We start from the raw sequence: 9,520 nt of genomic DNA, 5'->3' as shown, positions 1-9,520 counted from the left end.
TAATGTAACAAGGACACTGTAAAATAAAGTGTTACCTAAAATAATACAATATATATATATATATATATATATATATATATATATATATATATATATATATATTTATATATTTTTTTTTAATTATTATTATATAACAACAACACTTTAGTCTTTTGTAAATATTTTTATATTCAAATTTTCCAAAACAAACCAAAAATCAAAAAAACATATACATGACCTCACAAAAATCTTAAATTCAGCGTCAAAAAGACATTATTTGAAGCTAAACATTGATTTGTTTTTGTTTTTCAAATAAAAATGTATTTATCTATAAAGTAAACTCTGTAGGTCTCAACAAAAAAGTAATTAAACTCAAATTATCTCAATCCTCTAAACAACAGCAGAACTACAACACAATAATCCCTTCTGAATCATTTCAAATGACTCTTCGTTAAGTGTCTCCGATTGGTCAGCAGCATCTGCTCACTGATTGGTCCACAGAGCTGGAGTTCATGAAGGAGTAAACGAGTGTTGTGGAAATCTGAACTGATGTTTCTCAGTTTATAATCACAGAAGAGACTGTTAACTGTTCCACCAGGACAAAAGACCCAGACCCGGTTCACTAACGGATCCCTGCCAAAGAAAAGAACAGACGTTAGTGGCCTTGTTATCAGCAATTTATCAACACACCCAGGCTGACCGAAATATGGTTTTGCTAACGGTCCCATACGAAAACATTATTTCTGGGAACGTTCAACATGTTTTTCTTGATTGCGTGAGAATTAGAGAAAACATTCACGGGATGTTCAGTTTTATCATGTTGCTCACTAAACGTTCAACTAAAATGTTGCAGAATAATGTTTAATATAGTTTTGTGTTTACATTTTGAAAACGTTATTAAAGTCCAGATACAGTCAAACCAAACATCATTCAGAGACACCAGATATAATATTTTATATTGTTTTACTAGTGGGTGCAGGGCACTATAGTTCATTAATGTAAGTGATCCTCACTTACATTAATTAACTATAGTGCCCTGCAGCAATATAAAGCTGCAGCAAAATAAAGTAAACTGTGACATATTATAGCCAAAACTTCTTTATACAATGACTATCAGTAAAATTTATACAAATTTGGGACCAAAAATTATTCAGACACTTTGACCTGACCATGTTTTGCTGAAGTGTTTTTTCTTTAATTGCTAATGCGACCTTTTTACACACAGACTGGACAAAGTGAAGCATTGCTTGGTCATTGGTTGAGCTAAATTGGTATTAATATATAGCTAATTGTGTAGTTAAATTCAACAGCTGACAGATATTCAACCTGATTCATCTGAGAGACAGTCTAACAGAAGGATGGACAAAACCACTGAAATATCAACTAATTTGATAACTCTAACTTTGAGTTCCTGTCGTATCTTATTACCATTTTCTAAACGATAGCGAATTAAATGTTGAAGAATGTTGAGAAATGTTGAAGGTGTCTGAATAAATTTTGGTTTGACTGTATTTACTTTGAGCGAACATTCTAGTAATGTTACTGGAAGAACGTTCGTTCGTAACCTTGCCAGAATATTCCCAGTTAGCTGGGATGTTATTCCAAAGGGAAAAAGTGGATGGAACAGGTTTAAAGTCATTGTAAGTATATTTTGTTCCTAATCTTCTCACTATGAGTGTGTATGGAGCCTCTTTCTGCGGTGTGGTGTCCTCCACTCCTGTGGGCGGCGCTGTGGAGCCGGCTGCGCTCGGCGCTTCCTTCTCTGTGCTGGGACCGGTGGGAGACGTGTCGAGGAACACCTCGTCCACGACCCGGAAGCGGATCTCTTCGCCCTGGTCCATGTAGAGGTCGTGAGTGCCCTCGTCCGTCTCGTACTCCCACATCCACACCTGCTCCGCATCGTCACTGCGCCAACCGTGAAGGAACAGTGCATGATGGGTAGACAAACTCACTTCAGGTCATTTACAGCTATTAGGGCGGTGCAACGATTAATCGCATCCAAAATAAAAGTTTGTGTTTACATAATATATGTGTGTGTACAGTGTATAATTATTTTGTATATACACACATGCATGTATATATTTAAGAAAAATGTATTATTTATATAAAAAAATATTCATATATAATATAAATTATATATAAATATATTTACAGTATATACATGCAAATATTTAATATATATATATATAATTAAATATATATATTGTATATATATGGTGTAGCATATAAAATATGCATGGGTGTGTATTTATATATACTATAGTATGTAAACACAAACTTTTATTTTGGACGCGATTAATCACTGCACCGCCCTAATATCTATCTATCTATCTATCTATCTATCTATCTATCTATCTAAATTACATTAAATGTATATAATATATACAAAAATATTAAATGAGTTTTAGAAGTGGTAATTCAGGATACAATTTAGCTGGTTGCTGTAGCGACTCCGGCGGGATTATGATGTCATCAAAGAATCCGAGGCTCACTGTGGAATCAACACACATAAACTGATCATTTACCAATATAATCATTTTCCAATGATTTTTGAATTTTTCCATTTCCAAGCAGGTGCTAAATTCCAATTAAGGCATTATTCCGTTAAACGGAGTTCTAATGTTCCAAATCTCCTGGAATAAAGGCTTGACTATGAAGATGAACTGTAACAATGAGCATGTAAATGAACTCATTTGACAGTGTTGTTTTAGTATCACTTTCATTTTAAATTAAATTGTATATTTTCCATAAATTTTAACGAAAGGTTTAGTAATTGTCAATTTTAGCAGCAAAATATTTGTATAAATTTTTTTTATTTAAATATATTTATTTAGTTATTTTAGTAGAGTTGAATGATATACAGTGCAATGCATAAGTGAATACACCCATGCTAAAGTTGACTAAAAAGAGGAATAAAAAATCATATTTTGGAAATTGAACTTAATGCCTTAATTTAAAAAATTAGGAAAAATCCAACCTTTAAGGACACCAATTTTCTTTGTGAATGAATAATGTATCGTAAATAAATAAATGTTCTTCCTTAAAATACATGGTGCATAAGTGAGTACACCCCTATGTTAAATTCCCATAGAGGCAGGCAGATTTTTATTTTTAAGTATTTTTTTATATTTTTTTTTAGGATACTATGCATCCTGATAAAGTTCCCTTGGCCTTTGGAATTAAAATAGCCCCACATCATCACATAGCATTCACCATACCTAGAGATTGGCATGGTTTTATTTCAGTTAGCCTAATAGCTAGTTTGATTTGCATTGAGAGATGATCTTATGGAAAGTACCCCATGCCAATCTCTAGGTATGGTGAAGGCTATGTGATGATGTGGGGCTATTTTAATTCCAAAGGCCAAGGGAACTTTATCAGGATGCATAGTATCCTAAATTTTTTTTTAAAAAAATACTTAAAAATAAAAATCTGCCTGCCTCTATGGGAATTTAACATAGGGGTGTACTCACTTATGCACCATGTATTTTAAGGAAGAACATTTATTTATTTACGATACATTATTCATTCACAAAGAAAATTGGTGTCCTTAAAGGTTGGATTTTTCCTAATTTTTTAAATTAAGGCATTAAGTTCAATTTCCAAAATATGATTTTTTATTCCTCTTTTTAGTCAACTTTAGCATGGGTGTATTCACTTATGCATTGCACTGTATATATATATATATATATATATATATATATATATATATATATCATTTTTAAATAAATATAAGTTTTTTCAAAGTTTTTTACATGGTTTTCGTTAACTATAACAACCCTGGCATCAGTGCGAGAGCAAAGCATCATGGGTGTTTAGTGTGGCCTCTCTCACCGTGAACACCCTCGGCACTGCAGCCTTTGATCTTTCCCACCAGGATCGCGTCCAGGAACGGGTGGAAAACCACGTATCGAAAGTGAACTGCAGGAGATAAGAGAGAGAGGGAGAGGTTTTGCTCGACCGCCTGAATGCAGTGAGTTATGATGTTGCTATGACGCTGTTGCTATGACGCTTGTACCTTTAGTATGAGACGCTCCGTCTCCAGGAAAGATGTAGGAATCCTCCAGTTTAGTGATGTCATACAGACAGATGCACAAGCCCACATTATACACCACCTGCAGACACATGGAGGAGTTCAGACGGGATCAGGAGATAATGGTAAATGGTCATGGTAATGGTCAAAAGTAATATTGACAAACTATGTATCATTTGAAAGCTTATGCTCTTTTTATGCATTTATTAGAGGTTGAATTTAAATCAAATACTGCCAAACCACCCATACTACTTCCGAATAGGATGTCATAAATTGTATAAAAATTATGGAAATACATGATTCAGAGCACTCAAAACATATGTGGAAATAAATTCTGCCCTTATATTGGCATTAATGGAGTCTGGTTGTCATCTAGTGAAAAAGTTTGGTACTGCGCCCAAATAAAATGGGTTTTTTTTTATATATCAACCTAAAATTTGGAACAACTTGTTCAGATTTATGGATTTGATTTTCTTGCAGTTTTAGAGTAAAACATATTTTGTAAAATGTATATTTTATATTAAATATAAAAAAATATATTTATACATTTTCATGAACTCAAACTTCTATAACTTTTTTTCTGTTTCACTTTCATAATTTATAATAATCTGCCAAATGTCGTCTTAAAAAAAACAAAAAAAAAACAAACAAGACCAGCCATAGGTCTATAGTCCAAAGCATTCTTGAATTACAACAATTTAAGTTTGGATAGTGATTTTCATGTCTATGCAAAAAAAAAAAAGGGGGTGACAGTTCAGGGGTTACGGTACGTTCACACGGGTCGTCAGCGTCAACGCTTGACGGAAGGCGTGGCTGAAGTTTGGCACTGACGCCATGGTCATAGCAGCGTCAGCCAATGAAATTAGACAGGAACTCAACAACAAGCTTCATTGTCATTCAATGGTCATAAAGGACCGGGTGATTGCCCACCGCAATAATTAGTTTCTCCTCCATTTTAAAATTTATCCTCAGTTTGCTGCTCTTGAACAGGATGAACGTGATTGGCTGCCGCCTGGCTACTGTATTTGCATAGAGCGATCTGATTGGCTGACGCTTCCGTCGGCGGCGCTTCACTGGCGTTGCTCGCGGCAGAAGTTGAAAAATTCTCAACTTCTGCCGCGAGCAACGCCAGTGAAGCGCCGCCGACGGATCCACAATTCTTTTCGGCAACGCTTGACGTCACCCATTCAAAGTCAATGGGAAGCGTTGACGCTGACGCCCCGTGTGAACGTACCGTAAGTGATCAAATATTTAATTATGTCATGAACATTTTTTTTTTTTAATGAAGTGAAGCTCTTTAATACATTCTGAGGATCCTTCCTACAACATTTACATGTAGCTGTTTTTTTTCCAATGTTTGCAGCTTACACCTTCCTCTTTTGTACTCTATTTAGGTATTTTTTAGGAAAAATAAATAAATAATATTGAGAGCGAAAGCATTTGTCACATAAATCTGATTGAGTGCATTTTTACATTTACAGAATAAAATGGTTAAAACATTCTATATTAAAAGTAAACATTGCTTCATTCGTCTGTAAAACGAGTATAATAACATAGATATTTTTTAAGTTTCATGCCTTTAGAGCATTTTATAAAACCTATGACCGCTTATCACTCCGGGTTGTGAACGGGTTGTATTAATCAATGTGGGTTCTGCACAGATCTAGTTTACGACAATAAAAGCATTACAAGAAATACAAGAAAAAAAGTTAATAAATTTGCCAACATCATAAAAATAAAAATATGAAAGATAGGAGGAAAACGACAGCAAAAAAGAACAAGAGGGTAAGAAATTAATTTATACATCAATTAGGCTTGAGTACAAATTAAAGACATTGCAAATTGAAATGGTCTTGCTTTCTTATTGAAAGCAAGATGAAGATGAAATAGTTTTGAAATACTTTTTAAAATCGTTATCAAATAAGTAAAATGCAAAGTCAAATTACTCAAATTAAAAATGCAAATTACGAAAATCTCCAAGAATTATGTTAAATAATGTACTTCATGTATTTAATCACTTCAATCTCACTTATTAACTAATGTCTTTGCTGCTGACCTTCATTTGAAAAACAAACAAGCAAGCCCAGCTAGAAAAAGTAACGCGAAAGTAACGTAACGCATTACTTTCCTTACCGGAATGAGTTACTTTTTCAGTGAGTATAACGCAATATTGTAATCCATTACCTTTAAAAGTAATTATCTCTCCAACACAGGAGGCATTTAGCCGTTAAACATCAAGGAAGAAGAAGAACTGGAAGCATTTGTTTTGAAGCATGGCTCAGTAATATGTGTGCTGAGTGTCTCTCTTCACCTTGTTGGCGAGTTTCTTGTTGAGCTCTTCGGCGATCGCGTCGTTCAGCTGCCGATGGAAACTCCACGGAGGAATTCGGACCGTGTCCACCATCTCCACCAGCACGAACATCCTCAACCACAACCAGAACCCGAACCGTGAACCCGCTGATGATCTCAAACTGACACATAGACAGCATCTATCAGCTACTGATTTATGAATCTGTCACTCTCTGTACGTGATGTTGTTCTTACCTCTCAGTCCTCCCGAAACTCCGGCAGCCCGTGTGTGTGTGCAGACCGATGTTATCCAGCTGCTCCAGTTTATACATTTACTCTATTAATAATCTATAATCAGTCATGATTTGAGCGCACGGCATGACAACAGCTACACATGTGCCGAATCACGACAGCGGCTGGCGCTTTACGGCACTGACGCGCGACAACATTCTGAAAAAAAAGTACCCTCTTTTTATTATAAAATGTTATTCTTGGTTATTATACACATTATGAGAGAGAAGATTCTTATGGTTTTTATTTATTTATTATTTATTCAGTCCTATTTTGTTCTTATAGGCTAAATATGTTATACATAAGTGTAAATTTAGTAAGAATAAGCTTTTCTTCAACCTTTTTCTCGAAGATGTAAAAATCAGCATGCATCTTCTAGTATGAAAGCTGTGAAAACTGAATCTTTTAAAAGGGTACATTATTTTCTTGCTCCTGGGCATGTAATATATTGTCATTCTGTATATTTTTGTGTTCAATAATAATAATAAAACCATCTTTTTATTTTCTAAAAAGATGTTGATGCATAGGCTATTTAAAATTATTATCCTATCCTGTAAAACTTAGGCTATAATAAAATAGCATACACTGTAGTTCATTTCAGAATTTTATGTATTGTAACTTTGTTAGGCTAATTTCTGTTTTATAGGTGGTGATTTTATCTCTAAGATTTGTCAGATATTAAAGTCATATGCCATAAACGTCTTATAGTTGCAACTATTTTTAAGGCATTGTGACTTATTTTAAAAAAGCATTGTATTTAAAGGGATAGTTCACCCAAAAATGAAAATCATACATACCCAAAAGAAGATATTTTGAAGAATGTCGGTAATCAAACAGTTTCTGGTCCCCATTAACGTCCATTGTATGGATAAATAATAATAATAATAATAATAATAATAATACTATGGAAGTCAATGGTGCCCACAACTGTTTGATTACCGACATTCTTCAAAACATCTTCTTTTGTGTTCAGCAGAACAAAGAAATTCATAAAGGTTTGGAACAACTTGAGGGTGAGTGAATGGCCTACTTTCATTTTTAACGCAATATCCCTTTAAATGCCCTCCTTTGACTCTTCTTTTGGCTAATTCATATGTTTACATATCTGCAGTCTTTTAAATGCTCCTTCCAGTGTTTGTGCAGCTCTTACTGAAACCTTCTGCTTCTAAAAGACCTGAGATCCATCAACCACGCAGTATAGTTAGCATTAGCAGAGGGCACTGCTGAAAAACATGTTTATTAACACAGTTTAGTCTGTCAGAAACAGATCAGAGACTGTGTAAATGTTTAGACGCTTGGTTCAGTGCAGCACCAGCTATTAAAATGTCAGTTTTACAACAGATAGGATATTTTGGTAAGCATGAGAACATTATGACTGAAATAATTCATTACACTGTCTTATAGTACGAATTATGAGACATCTGTTGAGTTTCTGAGATATTTAGTGAACAAACATGACAAGATCATTTGGTAACACTTTACAATAAGGTTCATAAGTTAACATTAGTTAACTACCTTAGTTAACATGAACTAAGAATGAACAATACTTCTTCAGCATTTATTAATCTCAGTTAATATTAATTTCAACATTTACTAATACGTTATTAAAATCAAAGGTTGTATTTGTTAACATTAGTTAATGCACTGTGAACTAACATGAACAGCTGTTTATTATTAACTAACATTAACAAAGATACTGTAAATACTGTAACAAATGTATTGTTCAATGTTAGTATACATGAGCTAATGTTAACTAATTAACCTTATTGTAAAGTGTTACCGATAATTTTCTTATGCACTTAATTATTTGTGTTTGAGTTTTTAGGATGAGGTCAAGTTACATTTAATTTTCATAGGCGCTTTTAAGTTTATATAATCACTTTGCAATAGCATGTAGCCTATATTGCTTTGTTATGTTCTTTGGAAACTCCAATTCCCATAATGCACGTCGCACACGCTTAAGCAAACGTCACCACGCCCCCTGCTGAGTGGACGCTGCTCTCGACCAATGGCCAGCCGCTCCTCGCGTTTCCCAGCCAATAGCTACATTGTTGCTATGACATCTTTTATTTTTAGCCTTCCGCAGCACAGCCTCACAGATGGAAACATTACTTCGCCAAATTAATTAGAGACGAAGTAAAATAAACATAAACCGGCGGTTGTTGAAACAGGAATATCTCTGAGACAAATAAAAGTTAAAATTATAGATAATAAAATAGGCCTAGTAAAAACATTCTTTATTAAAAGTAAACATTGCTTCATTCGTCTGTAATACGAGTATAATATTTTTTTTATAGTTTCTTGACTTTAGAGCATTTTATAAAACTTGATAACCGCTTATTAATCCGCGTGGATTGTGCACAGATCTATATTATGACAATAAAACCATTGTCAAGAGAATACAATATTTTATTTTAAATAATTTGCTAACGACAGAAAAAGAAAAATAATAAAGATACGAGGAAAAACAACAACAACAAAAAAGAGAAAAGAAAAGAACAGGAGGGTAAGAAATTAATTTATACATCAGTCAGGCGCGAGTATACATATTAAAGGCATTGCAAATTGAAAACGCTCTTGCTTTCTATTATTTACTGAAGATGAAATGGTTTTGAAATACTTTTTTTTTTTAATCTTTCGAAAATGCAATTAAACATTGGTTTTATGTTGAACTTATCTTTGTGGATATAAAATTTGCAAAGTAGAGACATTAAATTTATAACAAAGCATAATTTTAGACTTTAAGTAGAGTCGGATTCATATTGTCCTAAACCAGTGTCATTAAAAGTTACTGTTACATCTTGCAGGATATTACTATTGTTTTTATTAATGCGCGCAGATCTAATCCGTAAGTAGTTCCAGCTGAAAACACGTCACAGTTGTGGGCGGGGCGAGCGCGTGCGCTGCGATATAAATGCACGAGGCTGC

The 9,520-nt window shown here is 33.9% G+C and overlaps 1 protein-coding gene across 3 annotated transcripts; it reads right to left on the bottom strand.

Moving 5' to 3' along the window:
* Window positions 1-146: 146 nt before the first annotated feature.
* On the bottom strand, window positions 147-6,740 carry polr3h (polymerase (RNA) III (DNA directed) polypeptide H). Of its 3 annotated transcripts, none has more exons than XM_084112307.1 (7): window positions 6,557-6,739; window positions 6,324-6,483; window positions 3,998-4,094; window positions 3,814-3,900; window positions 2,407-2,470; window positions 1,650-1,884; window positions 147-612 (listed from the first exon to the last, which is right to left on the bottom strand). In XM_084112307.1, exons 1-7 carry the CDS (start codon window positions 6,631-6,633, stop codon window positions 562-564), a joined length of 771 nt encoding a protein of 256 aa, XP_083968433.1. In that variant the 5' UTR covers window positions 6,634-6,739; the 3' UTR covers window positions 147-561. The 3 variants fall into 3 exon arrangements, with proteins under 3 accessions (XP_083968433.1, XP_083968434.1, XP_083968435.1); XM_084112308.1 differs by having other exon boundaries at window positions 156-612; window positions 6,324-6,477; window positions 6,557-6,740; XM_084112309.1 differs by having other exon boundaries at window positions 156-612; window positions 6,324-6,469; window positions 6,557-6,702.
* Between the last annotated feature and the right edge of the window lie 2,780 nt (window positions 6,741-9,520).

Source organism: Abramis brama (genome assembly GCF_963993115.1).
Source record: "Abramis brama genome assembly, chromosome: 1".
Lineage (NCBI taxonomy): Eukaryota > Metazoa > Chordata > Actinopteri > Cypriniformes > Leuciscidae > Abramis > Abramis brama.
Note: the sequence above shows the minus strand (reverse complement) of the source record. Positions and strands in the feature narration are given on the sequence as shown.

Coding starts and splice junctions, on each gene's coding strand:
- polr3h (XM_084112307.1), bottom strand. CDS start 6,633: ATGTATAAACTGGAGCAGCTGGATAACATCGGTCTGCACACACACACG. Junction 1,885..2,406: donor CTACAGCAACCAGCTAAATT/GTATCCTGAATT, acceptor CGGTTGGCGCAG/TGACGATGCGGAGCAGGTGT. Junction 613..1,649: donor AGGCTCCATACACACTCATA/GTGAGAAGATTA, acceptor TTTCTTTGGCAG/GGATCCGTTAGTGAACCGGG.